Source organism: Plecotus auritus, assembly GCF_963455305.1.
Source record: "Plecotus auritus genome assembly, chromosome: 7".
Taxonomy (NCBI): domain Eukaryota; kingdom Metazoa; phylum Chordata; class Mammalia; order Chiroptera; family Vespertilionidae; genus Plecotus; species Plecotus auritus.
In genome coordinates, this window is record NC_137774.1 from 71,510,648 (window position 1) to 71,534,033 (window position 23,386).

The following is a 23,386-nucleotide window of genomic DNA, read 5'->3' on the forward strand; positions in this document are numbered from 1 at the left end:
TGCCCTCCCCTGCAGGCCTGGTCCCTCCCAACAGCCCTCCCCTGCTGGCCTGATCGCCCACAACTGCCCTCCCTGCAGGCCTGGTCCCTCCCAACTGCCCTCCCCTGCTGGCCATCTTGTGGTGGCCATCTTGTGTCCACATGGGGGCAGGATCTTTGACCACATGGGGGCAGCCATCTTGTGTGTTGGAGTGATGGTCAATCTGCATATTACTCTTTTATTAGATAGGATAGAGGCCTGGTGCATGGGTGGGGGCCAGCTGGTTTGCCCTGAAGGGTGTCCCGGATCAGGGTAGGGGTTCCCTTGGGGCATGGGGTGGCCTGGGCAAGGGGCCTGTGGTGGTTTGCAGGCTGGCCACGCCCCCTGGCGACCCAAGCGGAGGCCCTGGGATCTGCGGTTTATTTATCTTCTACAATTGAAACTTTGTAGCCTGGAGCAGAGCCAAGCCTTCTGCTTGCTCCGTGGCAGCAGCCATTTTTTTTGGATTTATGTATCTTCTGTAATTGAAACTTTGTAGCCTTAAATGAGGCCTGGGCCGGCCAGGGTGTGTGGAAAGCTTGGCTTCCTCCATCGCTGCGGGCAACCCTAGCCTCCTGCTCTTTCCAGCTCCGTGGCTGCCGCCATTTCTGTTTGGGTTTATGTATTTTCTATCATTGAAACTTTGTAGCCTTGAGTGGAGGCCTAGGCCAGCAAGGGCAGGCGGAAAGCTTGGCTTCCTCCATCGCCGGGGAAACGCAAGCCTCCTTCCTGCTATCTGTGGCTGTAGCCATCTTGGTTGGGTTTATTTGCATATTCGCTCCTGATTGGCTGGTGGGCGTGGCTGGTGGGCGTGGCTTGGTGGGTGTAGCGGAGTGATAGTTAATTTGCATATTACTCTTTTATTAGATAGGATTTATTTTTTTATTACAGATACAGCCCCATTCTAGGCACTGGAGTTTTTTTTTTTTAATATATTTTTATTGATTTTTTTACAGAGAGGAAGGGAGAGGGAGAGAGAGTTAGAAACATTGATGAGAGAGAAACATCGATCAGCTGCCTCCTGCACACCCACTACTGGGGATGTGCCCGCAACCAAGGTACATGCTCTTGACCAGAATCGAACCTGGGACTCTTGAGTCTGCAGGCTGATGCTCTATCCACTGAGCCAAACCAGTCAGGGCTGCTCTTGGCATTTTAATTATCATGTGTCTTGGTGTGGTCCTCTTTGGATTCCTTTTGTTTGGGGTTCTGTGTGCTTCCTGGACTTGTAAGTCTATTTCTTTCACCAGGTGGGGGAAGTTTTCAGTCATTATTTTCTTCAAATAGGTTTTCAGTATCTTGCTCTCTCTCTTCTTCTGTTACCCTCATAATTCTGATGTCAGTACGCTTGAAGTTGTCCCAGAAGCTCCTTACACTATCTTCAAATTTTTGGATTCTTTTTGCTTTTTGCTTTTCCGGTTGAGTGTTTTTTGCTTCTTTGTATTTCAAATCTTTGACTTGATTCTTGCATTCCTCCAGTCTGCTGTTAGGTCTCTGTATAATATTTTTTATTTCAGTCAGTGTATGTTTAATTTCTAGTTGGTCCTTTTCCATATCTTCGAGGGTCTCGCTAAATTTATCGGCCTTTTCTAGGAAATTCTTGAAAAACCTTATAACCGTGGTTTTGAACTCTATATCCAGTTTGCTTTCCTCCATTTCTTTCGTTTGTGATCTGTTTCTTTGTCTCTGTATTTTTGCTGCTTCCCTGAGTTGGTAGAGTAGCTTTGTGTGCTAGGTGTCCTATAGGGCCCAGTGGCTCAGCCTCCCCAGTTACCTGAGGTGGACACTCTTGGTGCACCCCTTTGTGGACTGTGTGTACAGCCTTGATGTAGTTAGGTCTTGATTGTTGTTGGTATCACTGGGAGGAATTGACCTCCAGGCCAATTGGCTGTGAGGATCAGCTGTGTCTACACCGGGAGAATTTCTGTGCTGGAGACACCTTTATAAGACAAGACTTGCAAAATTGCAAAAGCCTCTGTGTTCAGCTTGGATGGGGCGGAGTCTCAGGGCTGAGCAGACAGCCCTGGCGTCCTGTCAGCCCTGCCCTATGAGGCCCCTGGGTCTCAGTGTCCCTCGGTAATCGCTGCAAGCACCTCTGAGAGAAAGCCGCCCTTGAGTTTCGCCCACTGCCGGACAGTCCAGTTTCTCCCCGAATGAGTCAGGGTTCCCAGAAACTCGCCCGGAACTGGAGTTCAGCGCAGTCGGGAACTTCCTTCTTCCGCTAGAGAAAGCCAGCGGCACACTCAGTAGTCAGTCCTCTCTGTGCGCATTTGCGCGCGCGCCTCCAGTCCTCTGCCTTGCGCGGCTCCCCTGAGTTTTCGTGCGATCCTCTCTTTTCCCGACAGTCCAGACTCTCCCCATATGAGTCTGGGTTCCCAGGGTCTCGCCCAAAACTGGGGTTCAGTGCAGTAGGAACTGGAGTTCAGCACAGTCGGGAGCTTCCGCCTTCCTCCCGCTGGAGAAAGCCAGTGGCGCACTCAGCAGTCAGTCCTCTCTGTGCGGACTTGCGCGCGCGCCTCCAGACCTCTGCCTTTCGCGGCTCGCCTGAGTTTCCGTGAGCTCCTCTCTTTTCCCGACAGTCCAGACTCCCCCTGTATGAGTCTGGGACCCCAGGGTCTCGCCCGGAACTGGGGTTCAGTGCAGTTTGAACTGGGGTTCAGTGCAGTCGGGAGCTTCTGTCTCTCTCCCACTAGAGAAAGCTAGCCAGGCACTCAGCCGCCCGTCCTCCCTGTGCGCGTGTCTCCGTACCTCAGCCTTTTGCAGCTCCTCTGAGTCTCCGTGTGCCCATCTCCTTCCTTCTAGTTGTAGAATTTCCACTCAGCCAGCTTTCCTGTGGTTCTGGGTGGTGTCTGTTCTGTCTTTTAGCTGTGGTTTTTTTTTTTTTTTTTTTTTTTTTTTTTTTTTTTTTTAATATATTTTATTGATATTTCACAGAGAGGAAGGGAGAGGGATAGAGAGCTAGAAATATCGATGAGAGAGAAACATCGATCAGCTGCCTCCTGCACACCTCCCACTGAGGATGTGCCCGCAACCAAGGTACATGCCCTTGACCGGAATCGAACCCAGGACCTTTCAGTCCGAAGGCCGACGCTCTATCCACTGAGCCAAACCGGTTTCGGCTAGCTGTGGTTTTTAAATTGTTGTGCAAGGAAGCAGTTTAGGTGTTCACCTATGCCGCCATCTTGGTTTCTCTGTCGCTTTCTTTTCAGACCTTGGCCCCTCTGTAGGAAATGGTGGTCCTTTTCACCAGCAGGGATGCTGCTGAAGTAACATTTTCCCACAAGCTGGTCTGTGGGCTCCTTTAGTCTTGCTAAGAGAATAGCAGAGGGCCAGAGGCCAGGAGGCGGGCAGGTGGGACAGTGTGTGACCATGGTTTCTTAGATGGGGGTGGGGCCAGAAGGTGAATTTGGGAAATCTGTGTGGTTGGGGACAGGAAGTCCACGGTGAGGGCCCCGGGGAGCAGGTGGTGGCTGGAGACTGGTCTGAGTGCCAGGCCTACAGGAGAAAAGGGCACAGAGGTGCTCTGGGATGAGTGGGAAGTGCCTCCATGGCCGGAAACTTAATTGATCTGATCTATTTTTTTTTAAATAAATCTTTATTGTTCAGATTATTACAGGTGTTCCTCTTTTTTCCCCCCCATAGCTCCCCTCCACCTGATTTTCCACCCCACCCCATGCCCTTACCCCCCGCCACTGTCTTCATCCATAGGTGTAAGCTTTTTGTCCAATCTCTTCTCGCACCCCTCACACCCCCTCCCCCCTGAGAATTGTCAGTCCACTCCCTTTCTATGTCCCTGATTCTATTATATTCACCAGTCCATTCTGTTCTTCAGATTTTTTATTCACTTGATTTTTAGATTCACTTGTTGGTAGGTATGTATTGGATGTCATTTTGTTGTTCATAATTTTTATCTTTACCTTTTTCTTCTTCTTCCTCTTCTTAAAGAACACCCTTCAGCATTTCATGTAATCCTGGTTTGGTGGTGATGAACTCCTTTAGCTTTTTCTTGTCTGTGAAGCTCTTTATCTGACCTTCAACTCTGAATGATAGCTTTGCTGGGTAGAGTAGTCTTGGTTGTAGGTTCTTGCTGTTCATCACTTTGAATATTTCTTGCCACTCCCTTCTGGCCTGCATAGTTTCTGCCGAGAAATCAGCTGACAGTCGTATGGGTGCTCCCTTGTAGGTAACTAACCGTTTTTCTCTTGCTGCTTTCAAGATTCTCTCTTTGTCTTTTGCCCTTGGCATTTTAATTATGATGTGTCTTGGTGTGGTCCTCTTTGGATTCCTCTTGTATGGGGTTCTGTGTGCTTCCTGAACTTGTAAGTCTATTTCTTTCACCAGGTAGGGAAAGTTTTCTGTCATTATTTCTTCTAATAGGTTTTCAATATTTTGCTCTCTCTCTTCTTCTGGCACCCCAAAAATTTGGATGTTGGTACGCTTAAAGTTGTCCCAGAGGCTCCTTACATTATCTTCATATTTTTGGATTTTTTCTTTTTGTTTTTCTGGTTGGGTGTTTTTTGTTTCCTCATATTTCAGATCTTTGGTTTGATTCTTGGGGTACGTTGATCTACAGTTGAGTTTCTGTATATTCTTTATTTCAGACAGTGTATGCTTAATTTCTGACTGGTCATTTTCCATTTTTTTGGCATTCTCATTAAGATCCTTAAGGGTCTCACTAAGTTACTCAGCAGTTTTTAGAAGATTCTTGAGTAACCTTATAAATGTGGTTCTGAACTCTATGTCGTCCAGTAGTTTGCTTTCCTCCATTTCTCTCATTCGTGACATGTTTTTTTGTCTCCGCATTTTGTTGCTTCCTTGTGTTGATGGAGTGGCTTTGTGTGGTAGGTGATCTATAGGGGCCAGTAGCTCAGCCTCCCCAATCACCTGAGGTGGACGCCTTTGGTACACCCCTTTGTGGGCTGAGTGCAAAGTCTTGGTGTAGTTAAGCCTTGATTGCTGTTTGTACACTGGGAGGAATTGACCTTCCAGGCCAATTGGCTGTGAGGACCCGCTGTGTCTATAATGGAAGAACTGCTGCACTGGAGACACGCTTATGGTGCAGGACTTGTTTCAGTGGGGCTTTGGTGCTCACTGAGTCTGCCTCTTGAATGTGTCACTTATGGATGTGAGGAGTTGAAATCTGGTGTCTCACACTGACCACTAGGTACAATGGCTTCTGGATCTCCAATGGGGTGCAGGTCAGTTACTGTCTGAGGCCACCCAGCAGGCGCTACAGCGAGAACTACAGTTTTCTCCTCTTTGCTTGGGGTTTGGAGGTTTTGGAGCTGTCTGACGCGGGCTGCAAAGTTTGCTAGGTTAAGCTGCAATAGGGCAGGTCATTCATATGCTAAAGCCGCTGCTTGGAGCTTGGGTGGGTTTGTAGATTGTGGGGGCGGGGTCTCAGGGCGTGACTAGGCTAGGGCGTGGCAAACAGCGATGGCTGCCAGTAAGCCAGCTCTGTGTCTCCAACCGTGTCCCCGTGTCCCATGCCCCAGCACAATAAACAATTATTCCTGCACGCAGCCCTGCAAGCAAGCCTCCCTCACTTTCCGACCCCACGGCAGACAGTCCAGCTTCTCCCCGTAGGAGTTTGGGTCCCCCGTGTCTCCCCAGAAACTGGAGTTCCGAGTAATCGGGAGCTTATCTCCCTTGGGGTTGAAAACAGCAGCACTCCCAGTCACCCGTTGCCAGCCCGATTGCGCATCTCCGTACCTCAGCTTTTCAGCGCTTGTGCACCCCTCAATGCTGTTTGCTCTTTCCTTCTAGTTGTAGAACTTCCACTCAGCCAGCTTTCCCGTGGTTCTGGGTGATAGATGTTTTGTCTTTTAGTTGTAGTTTTGAAATTGTTGTGCGAGGCAGCAGTTTAGGTGTTTACCTACGCCGCCATCTTGGATCCTCTGATCTGATCTAAATAGCAACTTTGTGAAGGTGGACTTAGGGAAGAAACCCTGGAAACTATGAGGGTTTACTACATAAATTCCAGAATTTAATGTTCATAAATGAAAAATAGGGTCCTAACATGAGGTATTGCTTTGTGGTCAAGACATTGCCTGCCTCCTTGTGTCTCTGGCTGTGGGGCCTGTGGGTATGTCACATCTAAGAGGTTTAGGAATTCCCACTGTTCCACCTCCCCTGCAGAGATGCCTGCTGCTGTTCTGGAGCTGCGGCCAGCCAGCTGCTCTTGAGTTCTTTGTGGCCCTCACCTGCTAACGACCTCTTGTGAGCCCCGAGATCCACTTTCTGGACAGGGAGGCCACATTGACTCTCAGACTGGTTTACAGAGTCACAGTCTCAGGGTGGAGACCTCGGCACCCTCTGCCCCTTTGGGGCCACTGGTCCAGGTACAGACTCTACCTGGGGTGGGCAGGCTGGCTTGCAGGGGGGAGCAGGATTCTCGATAGGCTGAATACACTGGGGCGGAGGCAGAAGCTGTTTGGTCCCTCATCCACCCAGTAGCCCCACTGGAAGGCTGCCTGGGTGAGGTTATAGTCATCAACCAAAATCAGATATGCAGCCAACACATCTTGGGTGTCCTGGCAGCATTGGATCCATTGCCTTGAAGGATCCCAGTCCCTACCACATCCCCCTATACTGAGGTGGCTGTTACTCTGTAGCCTCTACAGGGTGCACTCTAGTGGTGTCATTGTATGGGGACTGCCCCCACCCTAGTATCTACCTCCCCTGGCTATGGCTGCAACAGCCACAGAGGCTGTGGTTGGAACTGACTCTGAAGACTCCAGTGAGCAGCAAGGGGTCCCTGACTCTCAGAAATGTTCCCACTCCTGGGGGTGGAACAGGGCTGGCCAAGGGCTAGGAGAATCCCCTCTGGTGGTCTGTTTTTTGTTTTGCTTTAATCTTTATTGTTGAGATTATTACAGAAGTCCCTCTTTTTTCCCCCCATTGCCTCCCTCCACCTGGTTCCCACCCTGCCCCAGGCTTTCATCACCCTATTGTCTGTGTCCATAGGTAATGCATCTGTGCATATAAGATCTTTGTTTAATCTCTTCCTGCGCCCCCACCCTCCTTCCCTCTGAGTATCATCAGTCTGTTCCATTTCCATACCTCTGATTCTATTTTATTCACCAGTTTATTCTGTTCATTAGATTTCTTATTCGCTTATTTTGATTTTTAGATTCAATTGTTGATAGGTATGTATTTGTTGCCATTTTGTTGTTCATATTTTTGATCTTTTTATTTTTCTTCCTCTTCTTAAAGAATACCCTTCAACATTTCATGTAATACTTGTTTGGTGGTGATGAACTTCTTTAACTTCTTGTCTGTGAAGCTCTTGGTAATAATCTTGGTTGTAGGTCCTTGCTATTCATCACTTTGAATATTTCTTGCCACTCCCTCTGGCCTGCATAGTTTTTGCTGAGAAATCAGCTGACAGTCATATAGGCATTCCCTTGTAGGTAACTATCTGCTTTTCTCTTGCTGCTTTTAAGATTCTCTCTGTCTTTAGCCCTTGGCATTTTAATTATGATGTGTCTTGGTGTGGTCCTTTTTGGGTTCCTCTTGTTTGGGACTCTCTGTGCTTCCTGGACTTATAAGTCTATTTCTTTCACCAGGTAGGGGAAGTTTTCTGTCATGATTTCTTTAAGTAGCTTTTCAGTATCTTGCTCTTTCTCTCCTTCTGGCACCCCCATAATGCGAATGTTGGTACGCTTGAAGTTGTCCCAGAGGCTCCTTACACTAGCTTCATATTTCTGGATTCTTTTTTCTTTTTGCTTTTCCGGTTGGGTTTTTTTTGCTTCCTCATATTTCAAATTGTTTATTTCATTCTCAGAATCTTCTGCTCTACTGTTGAATCCTTGTATATTATTCTTTGTTTCAGTAAGTGTCTGCTTTTCCTTTTTTTTTTTTTTTTTTGGAGGTTTCTATAAGATTCTTGAGTAACCTTATAACTCTGTATTCAGTAGTTTTCTTTCTTTCATTTGTGACATGTTTCTTTGTCTCTGCATTTTGGCTGCTTTCCTGTGTTTGTTTCTATGTACTAGTATTGGTAGAGCTGCTATGTCTCCTTGAGTTGGTAGAGTGGCCTTGTGCAGTAGGTGTTTTATGGGGCCCAGTGGCTCAGCCTCCCCAGTCACCTGAGCTGGGAGCTCTAGGTGCACCCCTTTGTGGGCACAGTCTTGTTGTAGTTGAGACTTGATTGCTGTTGGTGTCAATGGGAGGAATTGACCTCCAGGCCAATTGGCTGTGAGAATCAGCTGAGACTACAGTGGGAGAGCTACTGTGCAAGACTTATTTCAGTGGGGCTTTGGTGTTCACTGAGTCTGCCCCTTGAGTGTGTTGCTTATGGATGTGTGGAGTTGTAATCTACTAGGGTCTGATACTGACCACTGGGTGCACTGGCTCCAGGGAGGTGCAAAGTCAGCCACTGCCTGGGGCCATCCAGCAGGAGCTATTGAGAGATCTGCAGATTCCTCCTCTTTGTATTGGGTTTGGAAGTACCCAGACGAGGCCCAGCTATGAAGCAAGGTAGGCTGGTGCTGGTGCTGGGTCTTAGGCCTTTTATTGATATACTAGTGGCCCGGTTCACGAAATTCGTGCACATTAAAAGGGAATTAATTAGAGGAAATATTTTAATATTGCTATTTGCCCTTTCTCTATAACAGAAGTGTCAGAGATTAAAGTAAATTAGTAAAATGTATATGAAAATCTCCCTCCTGTCAGAGTCTGGGGCACACCGTGGGACCCAGAGTCAAGTCCCTGCCTGGCCAGCCCTACCCCCATTGGGTGGGACCCAGACCCGGCCAGCCCCAACCCTGTCAAGCCCCGCCAGGCAGGGAATGCGCAGCCTCAGGTCCCCCGTCAAGCCCTTCCCGGTGGGGGGGTGCGGCCTCAGGTCCCCCATCAAGCCCTGCTGAACGAGCGGTGCAGCCTCAGGTCCCCTGTCAAGCCCCGCCAGGCAGGGGGTGCGGCCTCAGGTCCCCCAGCCCGGCCTGATGCCATGCAGCCTCAGGTCCCTGCTGATTGGTCGTTACGGCGTCAGGTGTGACGACTCTTAGCATATTAGCCTTTTATTATGATGATTTAGGGCTCCCTGACTCAGCTGCAGCTTGTTTTGAGAGATTTTAGCCTGAGCAAGGACAGGCCATTCATATGCAAAAGGCATTGCAGCCAAAACCGGTTTGGCTCAGTGGATAGAGCGTCGGCCTGCGAACTGAAGGGTCCCGGGTTCGATTCCGGTCAGGGGCATGTACCTTGGTTGTGGGCACATCCCCGGTGGGAGGTGTGCAGGAGGCAGCTGATCGATGTTTCTCTCTCATCGATGTTTCTAGCTCTCTGTCCCTCTCCCTTCCTCTCTGTAAAATATCAATAAAATATATTTAAAAAAAAAAAAAGGCATTGCACACAACTTGAGTGGGGTTGTAAATTGCATGAGGCGGGGTCTTAGGGAATCACCAGGGCAGAGCAAACAGAAATGGCTGCCAGTCAGCTCTGCGACCGGGCAGAGAGAAAGCCGCCCGCCCCCCTCCCCAGTTCCTGCCCCAATGCCAGACAACCCAGTTCCTCCTCGTCCTCCTTGTATGTGTCTGTGTTCCCCAGAGGCTTTCCCTGGTGCTGGAGCTCAGAGGAAGCAGGACCTTGTACCAAGTGTACCAGTTAATAATGAGGATTTTGTAATCAAAGAAAACATGATAATTTCAAGAGAAACTTCAAATTGCTTTATTCAAAGTAATGTCCATCACTAGCTACACATTTCCCCCATCTTTCAGGTAATTTGTGGATACCGTCCCAATAGAACTTTCCTTGTTTTGAGGCAAATCATTCAGAGACCCAATTTTTCACTTCTTCGTACGTTTTTTTTTAAAATATATATTTTATTGATATTTTACAGAGAGGAAGGGAGAGGGATAGAGAGCTAGAAACATCGATGAGAGAGAAACATCGATCAGCTGCCTCCCGCACACCCCCTACTGGAGATGTGCCCGCAACCAAGGTACATGCCCTTGACCGGAACCGAACCCGGGACCCCCCAGTCCGCAGGCCGACGCTCTATCCACTGAGCCAAACCAGTTTCGGCCTTCTTCGTATGTTTTGAAGTGCTGCTCAGAAAGTGCGTGTGCCATCGATCAGAACAAGTGGTAATCTGAAGGAGCAAGGTCTGATGAATGCGGCGGGTGGGTTAATACTTCCCAGGCAAGATCTTTTAACGTGTCTTTAACTGGTTTTGAAGTGTGTGATGGTGCGTCATCATGAAGCAAAATTACTTTGCTGTGTCTTCTGGCCCATTCTGGTCGTTTCACGATCAAAGCATGGTTCAAATTGATTATTTGTTGTCGGTAGCGATCAGTATTAACGGTTTCACCTGGTTTTAGAAGCTCATAGTACACCACACCTTCCTGATCCCACCAAACGCAGAGCATGGTCTTTCTGAAGCGATTTGGCCTTGCAGTTGATGTTGATGGTTGACCTGGATCAACACATGATTTTGTGTGTTTAGGATTCTCAAAATAAATCCACTTTTCATTGCCAGTCACAATTCGATGCAAAAAAGACTTTCTTTCGTGCCGTTGAAGCAACATTTTACTGATGACTTTTCGGTTTTCCATTTTTCTTTCGTTCAGTTGATGTGGCACCCATTTTCTGTCCTTTAAAATCTTTCCCATTGCTTGTAAACGATCAGAAATTGTTTGTAGAAATTGTTTAATCTTTCTGCAAGTTGTTTTTGAGTTTGACACGCATCTTCATCCAATAATGCTTGTAATTGTTGGTCTCCAAACTCTTTCTGTTTGAAGACCAACAGTTCAAACTCTGGGCGTTCTTTGTCTTTCACATGGAAATCATCACTTTTAAAGTCTTTAAAGCAGTGTTCACAAGTATCTTGAGATGGAGCATGTTCACGATAAGCTTCCCGAAGTATATGATAACTTTCAGCAGCACTTTTCTTCAAAATAAAGTAATGAATTAAAACTTCCCGCAAATGCTCTTTTTTGGGCACGAAATTTGACATGTTTAAGCGTAAAAATATCTATGATATTAACACCTTCAGCAAATTTGACATATGAAATTTTGAAGCTTGCTGTCAATACAACAAATAGCATGCAAATCAAATTGCATATACATATCAACATATGTAACTCCATCTATTGAAAAAAATCTGCATTATTAACCGGTACACCTGATAAGTTCAGTTCGTGGTTCCAGCTTTTTAAGAGGAACAGCTGGGTCTCCAGCAGACTCTGTGTCACTGAGCCCCAATCCGCACTGGTTTTTTCAGCCTGTAATTCTTCTTTTCCCAGCTCTGGGACTCTGGGCTGGGGGTCTGGTGTGAGGCTGAGACCCCTTGCTCTTCTGGGCGGCTTCTGCAGAGATGATCTCCCTCCCTGATTAAAAAAGTGGCACACGTGGGTGCCGGACCAGCCCATTTCGCATCTTCTACCAGTCTGAGTGCTTTCTTTACTTCTCTAGTTGTAGGACTTCCATTCAGCTAGCTTTCCTGCTGTTCTGGATGATGGTTGTTCTGTATTTTAGTTGTAATTTTGATGTGGTTGTGGGAGGTGGCGAGCACAGGCATTTACCTATGCTGCCATCTTCTGTCCTCCTGATGGTCTGTTTTATAGACAGCTTGGACTCTTGGACCACTGCCCAATGGGTGAAGCTTCCTTGGTGATCAGCAGTCACTGTGAAGCTCTGGAAAATGTGGTTCTGTTTCATGTGCCTCTGACCCAGGCCATCACCCTGACACTCAGTCCTGTACCCTTGCCCAAGGAGTAACCCTAAAATGAGAAGGGCAAGCACTGGCTGCAGAGGCCCATGTCTTGGTGTCCTTCAGAAGTGGACCCACCAGTGTCAGCCCTGCCTTTAAGAGCTTTCCACTAAGGAGAGTCTGTTAGTCACTCTTGTGGGATGGTTTCTAAAATGAAAAAGGATCAGCTTTTTTTTTTCTTCTTTGTAAATCCTCATGTCTGAGGATATTTTTCCATTGATTTTTATTTTTTATTTATTTTTTTAAAAATATGTTTTATTGATTTTTTACAGAGAGGAAGGGAGAGGGATAGAGTTAGAAACATCGATGAGAGAGAAACATCAATCAGCTGCCTCCTGCACACCCCCTACTGGGGATGTGCCTGCAACCAAGGTACATGCCCTTGACTGGAATCAAACCTGGGACCTTTCAGTCCACAGGCTGACGCTCTATCCACTGAGCCAAACTGGTTAGGGCTTTCCATTGATTTTTAGAGAGAGTGAAAGAGAGAGAGAAATATTGATGTGAGAGAAACACATCGATTGGTTGCCTCCTGCAGGAGCCCCAATCAGGGCCTGGGCCAGGGAGGAGCCTGCAACCAAGGTACGTGCCCTTGATCAGAATTGAATCCGGGACCTTTTGGTCCGCAGGCCGACGCTCTATCCACTGAGCCAAACCGGCTCTGGCGATCAGCTTTTCTTTAGAAATCTTTGGTCCTGTGAGGAAAGAGGCTCAATACATAATTGCCTTGCCTCACAGTAGCTAAAGGAAGGTTACCTAGTTACAAAACAATTTCAACTTGGCTTAGACTTGATATGGTGACAGATAGGGGTTGGAGGCTGCAGACGGCAGGAGGTATACAACACTACTGGGGTTTCACTGAAGTGCCATGAACGTTGATCTGGTTGTGGGTTAGCTGTGGGGCCACTGCTATCTTGTCCAGTATTCACATTGGTGCTTTGTTCTTTGTAGGATGAAACAGGTGCCTATTTAATCGACAGAGATCCCACCTATTTTGGGCCTGTGCTGAATTACCTGAGACATGGAAAGCTGGTCATTAACAAAGACCTTGCAGAGGAAGGTGAGTTGAGACTGGGATCTGGTGAAGATGACAACTGGACCCCTCTGGGCCTGAACAGGCTCTGTGCTCCTGGAGCCAGGCTGGCATCTTGAGTGCCCTTGCCCCTGCAGAAGTCCTAGGTGCCCAAGTCCCCTCACTTGTCCCCCTGCTTTCTCACAAATGTGTCCCATGAGGCAGCAGATGCTGGTCTCAGAGAGGTGAGAGGGCTGTTTAGCATGGCCTCTTCCCCTTTTCTCCTCCAAGAAGTGAAGGCTCATTAGAGCCAGGCTGGCCTGTCAGGACCGTTGTAGCAGAAGGGCCTGGGGACTTTGGTCCAGGCCCCTGCAATCCCACTCCCTGGCTGCAAGGGTCCCCCTGACTGTGGGTGAATCTATGGGCTCCCTCTTCCAAGTGTCTAGTTAGTGATGCATGAGGGTGGGGACTCCTCCCTTGGGAAACCACCCGTTCTCAGAGATGTTTTGGCTTAACAATCTGAGGGTGGTATGTTAGGAATGTGCCCACCATGCGAGTCTCTCAGGTGTCTCTCTGTCTCAGTCACCCCGGGTCTGCTCTCCTTCCAGGGCACCACTGTATTATCACCTTTGAGTTCTGTCTGCATGTCCAAATGCCATACTACATCCCGACTCAGGTCACAAGGAGCAGGGATGCCAGATGCAGCCCTGTGGGCACCAGGTCTAAGGCTGGTATATGCATGCTCTGGTATGGGCTTGGCTCCATGCACCAGGGAGGTCTGGAGAGGTTCAGGACACTATGACTCAGAGTGGTCTCTGGCTTCTCTGCTCTGCTTGTGTCCTGGATTGACTGTCAGTACTGAACTTTGTCCCCCCTCAGCTCTCATCACATCTTACTCCATGTCTTTTCTGGAGCCCTTTTTTTCTTACACACTTGTATGGTTTGGGATTCCCTTCCTTTATGTTGTGTGTGGGCAGCTGTACAATTGGAAGCTAAACTTCATAGCTTCTTCCCAATGCAATTTGCTTAGAAAGGGGTATTTGAGCCCTAACTGGTTTGGCTCAGTGGATAGAGCGTCGACCTGCAGACTGAAAGGTCCCAGGTTCGATTCCGGTCAAGGGCATGTACCTTGGTTGCGGGCACATCCCCAGTAGTGGGTGTGCAGGAGGCAGCTGATCGATGTTTCTCTCTCATTAATGTTTCTAGCTCTCTATCCCTCTCCCTTCCTCTCTCTAAAAAAATCAATAAAATATATTTTAAAAAAGAAAGGGGTATTTGATGTGACCAAGCCCTGCCAGTTCGCCTCACTCACCTGCTTTCCTACTGGACTTAGACACAGTGTTTTCAGGAGCAACATCCATGTGAACACCATTTCCTGGTGTTGCCCTTCCGAGTATAGTTCATGGAGTGTCCAGGTGGAAGAAAGATGTGCCCTTTAGGCCCAAGCACTCATACTAAAGCAGAAGATACTCATTTGTAATGCCCTTCATTCCCCACCCATGGATCTGAATAGAAGAGTTGACAGTCGCCTTAAGTCATCCTGAGAATAAACAAACTAGATTTTGCCTCTCTTTGGGTGGCTACTGCCTGTCCCAACCTTCACCCTCTGTCGTCTCACCTGGGGACCTTGTTAGGAGGCAGCCTGAGTGGGTCCAGCAGCTGGAGTCCATGGCTCTGAGCTTCTGGTGTTGCCAGTGGGAACTGTACTGTGCAGAGTGAGGTCTAGCCAGGATGACCAGGCTCACTCTGAACCTTCTGGAATACCCATGAGGAATCCCTGAAGCAGAGCCTCTCTAATTTGTTTTTTAGAATTCTTAGAGATTTCAAGTCCCTAAATAAGGTACATTACAAATGGCCATCTTTGGGGGCAGAAGGAGTTCCTAAATTGGAAAGAGTCCTAGAGTGAGGAGCTACTCCCTCAACCAGCCACAGTCTAACACTTGAATAGGGAAACTGATGTGCTGAATGACTCAGAGAACTGCACAAGGCCGCCTGGCCAGGCCTGAGCCTCTCATGGAGGGGAGGAGAGAGTTAGCCAGCCCAGAGAGACAGATGCAGGCTGCAGAGGGAAAGATGCCTGTGTTCTATCCCATGTGCCCATCGTGGAGCTCCCAGTCCACACTTGTGGACCTGTGTGTGAACCAGCTGTATGTGAATTCTGCACCCAGCAGGTCACGTGGAGGGATTCATGCAGGAGTATGTTCATTAAACACATAGTTCTCCATGTGAGCCCTCTGTGCCAAGTCCTGGGAAGTCCTACTGAGTGCCAGCCATGTCTGCGTAGTGACCTTTGGGGTGTTAGGATGGGGGCTGAGGAGCCTTTAGTGGGTCAGGCATAGGCCACAGGTCCACAGTAGGGCTCAAATGAAATGTTTCTTTTTTGATTTGGTGAAAATTATAGTTATTTTTCTTTATTCCAGGAGTGTTGGAGGAAGCGGAATTTTACAATATCACCTCACTAATAAAACTTGTAAAGGACAAAATTAGAGAACGAGATAGCAAAACATCACAGGTGAGACCAGTGATGAATGTGCTGGAAGCTTCCGAGGCCTGGTGCAAATGTGGAGCTCCCTCCCCTCCCTCCTCCTCATGAGGCCTTGAGATCTGTCTTACCTTTTTTTTTTTTTTTTAAATTTTATTTTATTGTTTAAAGCATTACATATAGTAGTACATATATCTCCTTTTTCCCCCCCATTGACCTTCCCCCAGCCTCCCCTACCCCATCGCATGCCCTCATCCCACCCCCCGCCCAGTGTCTTGTGTCCATTGGTTGTGCTTATATGCATGCCTACAAGTCCTTCGGTTGATGCCTATCTTATCTTGATAACCATCTTCCTCTGTAATTGTTCTAGTGCCTAATGGCACCGTGGCAGGCATGAAGGGTAAATTCATCTAGCCCTGTCCAGCCTATCCTCAGGACGCCCACTCCAGTGTCCATGCTCACTCCCCCTTCAGAGGCTTCCCTATTCCTCACACCTCCTCACCCTCCCTGGACTTTCCTCCCCCATCCAGCAGCCCCACTTAATGAGCTGTGTGACCCGGACCAGTACAAACTATGCCTCAGTCTTCCCCTGCAAGAGTGGCATAGTGGAGGTAGAGGAGCCCCTTGTCACAGGGCCGATGTGCGGATGCGAGGGCTCAGGTGAGGTAGTACTCCAGTGCCACTCACTTTCTCAAACTAAAGCAATGTACTTTAGGCTGTGACCCTGTCACTGGAGTGTCACTAGTGTGAGTCACTGCTTTAACATCAGAGAACAGCCTGGCACTCCTATGGCCCCTTTCCCTTGGTTACACATGTGTTGTGAGTGGTGGCCACCGCCTCCTGCTAGAGTAGCAGCTCCATGAGAGCAGACCCCCTCGGCCTCCCAGCACCAGAAATGCCTGGAACAGAGCTCAGAGAAGGTTGGATGGTGGCTGGCTCAAAAGATATGTCAATTTTTTGGAAGCCAGTTCAGTCCAAGCCAGTTCATGTCTGAGCTGCTGTGAGTGAATGAAAGCTTTGCTAGGAGCAGGGTCTTGGCTGGTCCTGCATTGCTTTCAAGCCACCCTATCAATCCCTCCCCAGCTGGTGGGTTCAGGGACTTTGTGTGGTTCCCCTGTAGAACAAAGATGGACATCCTCATGCATTCACATCTAGACACAGGTGCTCTTGGCATTTTAGGAACATGACTCATTTTATTTTGGAATGTCAAAATTGAAATATATTTGGAGGCAGACAAGGAAGAAGGAAACGGCAGCTGTTCCAGCCTGTTTGTTTTGTTTTGGTGTATGTGTTTGGGGCCACTTTAAGGCATCATGACCTGAGCCTGAGAGGTGGAAAGAAATGTCCGCCTCACTGAGTCTCCTGTTGGGTTGTCTCCAGAATCAGCAACCTGGGCAAGATTGCTGGACTGGGGCAGGAGCAGCAGGGCATGTGGAGCCTGTCTCACCTGTGGCCCTTGTTCTTGCAGGTGCCAGTGAAGCATGTTTACCGTGTACTTCAGTGTCAGGAGGAGGAGCTCACGCAGATGGTGTCCACCATGTCCGATGGCTGGAAGTTTGAGCAGGTGAAGCGCACATGCATACACTCCTCCACCCCTACCCCCGCCTGGATTGATGTAAGCCTGTTAATTACAGTGACCCCACCTGGGTCCTCAGGGTTGGCCCCAGGAACCACAAATAATGAGGCATTGGGCATCTGTGATTCCTGGAAATGTGGTTTACTGGCACCTCTTGAAAACAGCCTGTGCCTCGGTGTTTTGGTAGGGAGGGTGGAGTTGTTCTTAAGAGTGCCTCTGCCCCACCCCCTCATTCATTATGCAGTTATTCTGGTTCTAGATCATTCTTTTGGGAGGACTGTTCTCTGAGCTTCTGTCTTTTGTCTAATGTGTGTATGGTTGACATTCTGGCCACATCCTGGCCTGGCCCAACCTCCCTGTCCCACCTCATGTCCACCCGGCCGCTCCTATGCTGGCTGAGCAGATGGTGCCTCGGGCTCCTTTGTGCTGGAGGTGGCACCGATGGCCTTCCCAGTGGGACGGCTCTTCAGCCCTCCAGCCCCTTTCCTGTCCTTGATTGGAAAGATGCTGCTGATGCTGGCCTGGCTCTGCCCCTCCACTTTCCTCAGCTCTGCTCTTGCCACAGGCTGGGACTGATGTACTGAGTGCTGGGTCCTCTCTCCTGCTCTCTGTCCCTCCCTGCACTTCTTATGCTGCTCTCGTCCCATGCAGCTGTGCTCAGGACCTATGGCCTCAGAACATATCAAGGGTGTTCTCTGAGTGGCCAGCACCTTTCCTATCAGCTCATTGTTGCTATTCCACTTTTTTAGGCAGAGGCTCTGAGGTTTGGGCTTGTGACCCTGTTTGACCCCCAGCCCAGGATACTGGTTGTGACCCTACCCCCACATAGTGACTGCCCTGATCACTAGGCCCCCTCTGGCCTCTTGGATTTTCCTCTGTTGATAGCTGCCATCTGGGGCAGGTGCTCCCCAGAGAGAGTGTGAGAAATTACATGGTCGGCCCTAACCAGTTTGGCTCAGTGGATAGAGCGTCGGCCTGGGGACTCAAGGGTACCAGGTTCGATTCTGGTCAAGGGCATATACCTTGGTTGCGGGCACATCCCCAGGAGAGGGTGTGCAGGAGGCAGCTGATTGATGTTTCTCTCTCATCGATGTTTCTAACTCTCTCTCCCTCTCCCTTTCTCTCTGTAAAAAGTCAATAAAATATTTAAAAAAAAAAGAAAAGAAAAAAAGAAAGAAATTACATGGTCATCCCAGCATCCCTCCTACTTAAACCTACCCATATTCTTTGGGTCTTTTGAAATAATGGATTGCATTGTAAAGTGCTTGGAGTCCCCTTAAGCCGTCACTAAATATAAGTGCAGTCAGCATTTGTGTCCCTCCCTCCACCCTGGGACCAGCCACCAGGGCTGCTCTGTGTGTCCCTGCTCTGATGGTTTTGCAGCTTGTCCTGCCCTGCCCTGCCCTTGCCCTGGGGAATCCAGGCAGGGTCCTGTGGTCTGCATGTGTTTCTTATGCTCTGGCCTCATCAAAATCCGGCCAGAGACTCACCCAGGAGTCTCCCACTGCCCCTCCTGTTGCCTCTTGGCGTGCTGCCTGGACAAGGGCTGTGGAGGTGGGAGCTGCGATCATCAGTTCAGGATCTGTGAACTGGGTCACCCTCAAGTAGAGCTAAGTACCTCTGTGATTCCTGCTGGGAGGGAGAGTGCACCTCTGGTCTTTTGATTGGGCAGCTTCCTCCCCATGATCAGCTTAGGGACTTTGTCCTTAGCTCCTCTGAGTGGATCCTAAATCCATTGAAAAGAGCAGGGTCCTCTCTTTTCCTCAAGTCTTATTCCCTTTGCCTAGTTTGTTCCTTGAGGACATTGTTCATGCCAGTAAAAGCCCAGAACCAGAGTCATGTTTATTTAATGAGAGACACTCTACTCTCAGAAGCAGGGGCAGGACCTACTGCAGGGGACGTGGGGCAGATCACCTAGTGGTCAGTAACGAGAACAAAACAAGGTTCTGAGTGAGGTTTGGAAGAGGCTTGCATGCTTCATGAGAACATGGCCTCCAGGCAGACCCCGTTTTAAGTGACTGCACACCCACTGCCCATTCTGCATTCAGGGCCAGGCACCACTGTGGTCCAATGGTGGCAGGGCCCATCTCCTGAGGGGCGATTATGAACCTGGAACAGACTTCTAGAAACACAGGGAGAGTGTGTCGCCCTTTTTCCATGGGCCTCTTGTGCTTTCCCCTCCTCTGGTCACACTGGCCTTATCTCTCTGAACATCCCTCACTTGCACCCACCACTCCCATCTTATCCTTCCCCTATCCTTGCACTCAGAGCTGCCTCACATCTCTGGCCTCTCCTATGAGTATAGATTTATACATAGGGAGGCCAGAGATTGAGGGGCCTTCCAGGTATTTGTTAGCTCTTATAGTTATGCTATTGATGATCTTACTACAATTGTAGTGGTTTTCCTTTGGTTAATTTTACATTTAAAAGCACAGAAGCCCTTGGTAGCCCTGGGTTAGGCTGGAGCAGTCAGGTTGGCCCTTGGCCCCTGTATGGCTGTGTTAGTGACTTGGAAGCCCACGAAGATGTGGACTCACACAGACTGAGACTGAGACATGCAAAGCCACAGCTTCCTAGCATCGTGTTTGAGATTCAAGCAGCTCTATCCTCTGCGGCCCTCCTCTGCCAGCCTTTCCTCCTGCCACCAGAATATAAGCCTTCTCGGTTAATAGCTCTTCTCTGTTAATAGCCCCTTGGAAGGCCTGGTGACCACTCGAGAACAAGCAGAATGGGCGCTTGTCCTCGTGTGTGCATGTGTGTGTGTTCTCACATATGTGCTTTGGGCCTGTGTTAAGGGAGCATCTGGTGTGCTAAATGCCTAATTCTACTGCCTGCTCCAAGAGGACCATCTCTGAGCACGACTCCCCCATCCTGCAATCCTTCACACTGTGCTCCCCTCTCCCTGTGGTCAGGTAGCATTGCACTTTACAGTGCAATCCATTATTTCAGAAGACCCAAAGAATAGGGGTAGACTTAATTAGGAGGGATGTTGGGTTCTGTTGGCCCAGAACCCCTGAAATTGTTGACCATCCTGCAGAGAAGGCCTGTCCTGCATGGGGTTTACACGTGTGGTGGATATAGGTGTGTATGTGCCCGAATATGGATGTGTCAGGACTTCATTGTTCATAATTTCATTAAAAATCTCTTGGCTGAAACCTGTCCCTTAATCTCCCCTAGTGTTGGCTATCTTTGCCACGGGTTTTCACACTTTGGTGCTTCCTTCCTGGTGGGTGGGCTGGTCTTCCTTCCTGGTGCGTATGTGGCTCTGCCCACATCACACCTGTCTTCTCTCCTCGCAGCTGGTCAGCATTGGCTCTTCCTACAACTATGGGAGTGAAGACCAGGCTGAGTTCCTCTGTGTGGTCTCCAAGGAGCTGCACAACTCCCCGTACGGCACTACCAGTGAGCCCAGCGAGAAAGCCAAGGTGAGTAATGGTGGGCCAGCAGGCAGCAGCCCTAGGTACTCTGGCCTCCTGCCAATGGAAGGGGCTTGTGAAGGCAGAAGGCACCCTTTGTAGGGTTGGTTTTCACTTCAAGCTTTATAGTTTCTTGCTATTCTCATTGCACTCGCTGCTATGCAGGCTTCCTGGCACTCACTCACCTGGGCTGCTTGTTCATTATCCTGTAATTCTTGCATGAGTGTCATAGGCAGAATCCTGTAATGAAAGACATATATGCCCCATAGGATGTGGTGGATCAAGAGGTCTTTGGACACAGGCTTCCCCACAGGGTGAGCCCCTGTGGCTTTTACAACCCACTCTCTCCACCGGCTCCCTCTTCTAAATAGTCAGAGTTGCTCCTGGAAGTGTGTGACTGTGCTTTTAGGTGATGCCACCATTTGTGGGCTGTTTTCCTGGAGATTTGGGGTCAAGAGGCTTCCGGATGGGGCCCAAGTGGCACCTGCCCTGGCCACATCCATCCTGAATTGGGAGTTGAGTTTGGTTTGTAAAAGAAGTGGATCCTGCAGGTTCTGTTATTTTAGAGTCCATGGAGTATTATCTTGGCCTGGCCCTGGCCAGTACCTATATAAATTGGCATCACTCCCTACTGGGTACCGGCTTTTCTGTCTCATGGGGAGGGCAGTGCAGCCAGGGCCAAAGTGGAACTGCCATGTCATTTGCTTTCAAGTTAGCCTTGTGGCAGGGAGCAGCAGCTGGCCTTCCCCAGAGGTGAGAGACTAGTGGCATCTCCTCTGGGTTTGTTCCTGAGGTCAGGGATTCCAAGACAGACAGAACCTAGCATTGGCTTGGGCTGGCTGTACCTGGCAGGTAGACCTTTGAACCAGGTGGTAGCCAGACAGTTCTGCAGCCAACTCTGAGGGGGACTGGGGAGGGGCGGGGGGGTCTAAGCAGCCTTAGCAGAGCCCAGGAGGTGGGGGCAGGCTCTATGGCAGCCCTGGTGAAGGCTCAGGGTGTTGTCTGCCAAAGGGCATTTTGAGTGAGTTTAGGAAAAGTCCAGAGCCAGAAGGATTTTTAAAAAAAATGTTTTTGTTGATTTCAGAGAGGAAGGTAGAGAGAGAGATAGAAACATCAATGATGAGAGAGAATCATGGATTGGCCGCCTCCTGCACGCTCCCCACTGGGGATTGAGCCCGCAACCCAGGCATGTGCCCTTGACTGGAATTGAACCCGGGACCCTTCAGTGATGCTCTATCCACTGAGCCAAACCGGCCAAGGCTAGAGCCAGAAGGATTTTAACTGATCACATTAACCCAGGGCTCCCAGGGCTTTTTCAGACTCAGCCAGGGCTCCCCGGGCTTTTTTAGACTGGCTGGCCACCACATGCTCAGAACCACCCCTGTGAACCTTTTAGGGTCTTTCTTGGAGGTGTGGACTGGCCGACTAACAGCAGAGTCACTGACTGCTGGCCCTCCACCGGCTACAGGCAGCATTTTTACCATAGCATGATTATCCATGCCCAGGGTCCACTGAGTCCTTCAGTCCCCACCCTGCCCTTTTGCAGTGCTTGCAGCTAGGTGTTCAGGTGTGGGCTGTCCTGCTGCTGCTGAGGACAGGACAGTGTGGGGTTGGTGCAGTTTCCCTACGATGCTGGCAGGCACGCCGGGGATGGAGGAGTCATGGTGCCGGGTCCTGGGGACGTGCTTCCCACAGAATCTGGGATGGAAGGTGAACCCACTTCCCTGCGGTCCCCCAGCCTCATGAGAAGGCACATCTCTCTCTGAGCAATTGCAGGACTCTTAGAAGCTTTTATTTCTGAACTTGAAAAGTTTTCATAGCCGAGCTCAGCAGGGCAGCCACCCAACCTCATTTCCCTCAGGTTGGCTTTTCAGCTGCAGAAGAATGTGTCTGTGCTATGAGGGAGCTCCTGGCATGACCCCAAATTTCTTTGTCATTGAAAACGCGGCCCTATTTCTCTCTAAAAATACCTGGCTCTGAAGTGTGGTGGCCACAGTGACTTCTAAATGGGGGCAGTGGCAGGAGTTCCCAAGGATGTGGAACGCGGTTGGGTCCTCTGGAAAGCCATGGAAAACCATTGGGGCTGGATTGGGGACGGTGCTTTGGGGACACCCACATGCAGCCTGGTTGTAGCAGTGCTGCATGTCCTGAGGGTAGTGAATGTCACTACTGCGGACTTAACCTGTTCACCAAATGATAGCCTGCAGCTTGTAATAGCCTCCCTTGTCAAGGTGGAAGTGGCTGGAAAGAGCAGATGGGATGGGGCAACTCAGCAAGGGGAACGGCCCACACAAGAGCTACCAAGTCCACCACCAACTGCAAGTTCAGGGGCTTCCCAAACAACTGCTTTGCCAGAAGTATTCACAGAACTTACCGCTGTTATGCTCATGGTGACGATTTATTACAGGAAGTGTAGAGGGAGGATTCAGATGCACCAGGGGAGAGCTCGTGGAGTGGAGGCAGGGAACCAGCCCGACGCAGGGCTTCTCTGTTTGTGCTCCTCATGGAGTCAGGATGGGTGGCAACATGAACAGAGAATTGACCACCAGGATGCTCCCTTAGCCTCTGAGTCCAGAGATTTTACTGGGCTCGATCATGTAGACATGATTGATTGATGATTAATCACCCACATACCTGATTGCAATCTCCAGCCCTCTTGGCCAATTGATCCTGCCTCCCATCACATTATCAGACTGTCCAGTGTAACCAGGAACCGAGTGCAAAGCCCAGACCTCGGTTAGGGCAAGGTTCAGTTCTTTACTACGAATGGGGAAGAAAAACTCTGGCACTTTGGGAGTGCCAGGGCCCAGGGACGATGGGGCAAGAGAGATGCTTGAGCCCTAGCCGGTTTGGCTCAGTGGATAGAGCGTCAGCCTGCGGACTGAAGGGTCCCAGGTTCGATTCCGGCCAAGGGCACATGCCCGGGTTGTGGGCTCGATCCCCAATAGGGGGCATGCAGGAGGCAGCCAATCAATGATTCTCTCTCATCATTGATGTTTCTATCTCTCTATCCCTCTGAAATCAATAAAGAAATATATTTAAAAAAAAAAAGAAAGAAAAGAAAATGTCTTTAAAAAAAAAGAGAGAGATGCTTGAGTCCCATGTTCCTCCATGGTGTGATCTGGGCGTGTACGTTTGGGGCCCAGGCCCCCAAGATGAGGCTTGG

The 23,386-nt window shown here is 49.3% G+C and overlaps 1 protein-coding gene across 1 annotated transcript in view; it reads left to right on the forward strand.

Moving 5' to 3' along the window:
- The window catches only part of KCTD5 (potassium channel tetramerization domain containing 5), a 44,126-nt gene that overhangs the window by 15,245 nt on the left and 5,495 nt on the right, over nt 1-23,386 (forward strand). Inside the window, exons 2-5 of the mRNA XM_080680010.1 lie at nt 12,686-12,794; nt 15,167-15,258; nt 16,697-16,792; nt 20,104-20,229. Coding sequence (XP_080536136.1) covers nt 12,686-12,794; nt 15,167-15,258; nt 16,697-16,792; nt 20,104-20,229 — 423 coding nt within the window. The remainder of the gene's footprint in view (nt 1-12,685; nt 12,795-15,166; nt 15,259-16,696; nt 16,793-20,103; nt 20,230-23,386) is intronic.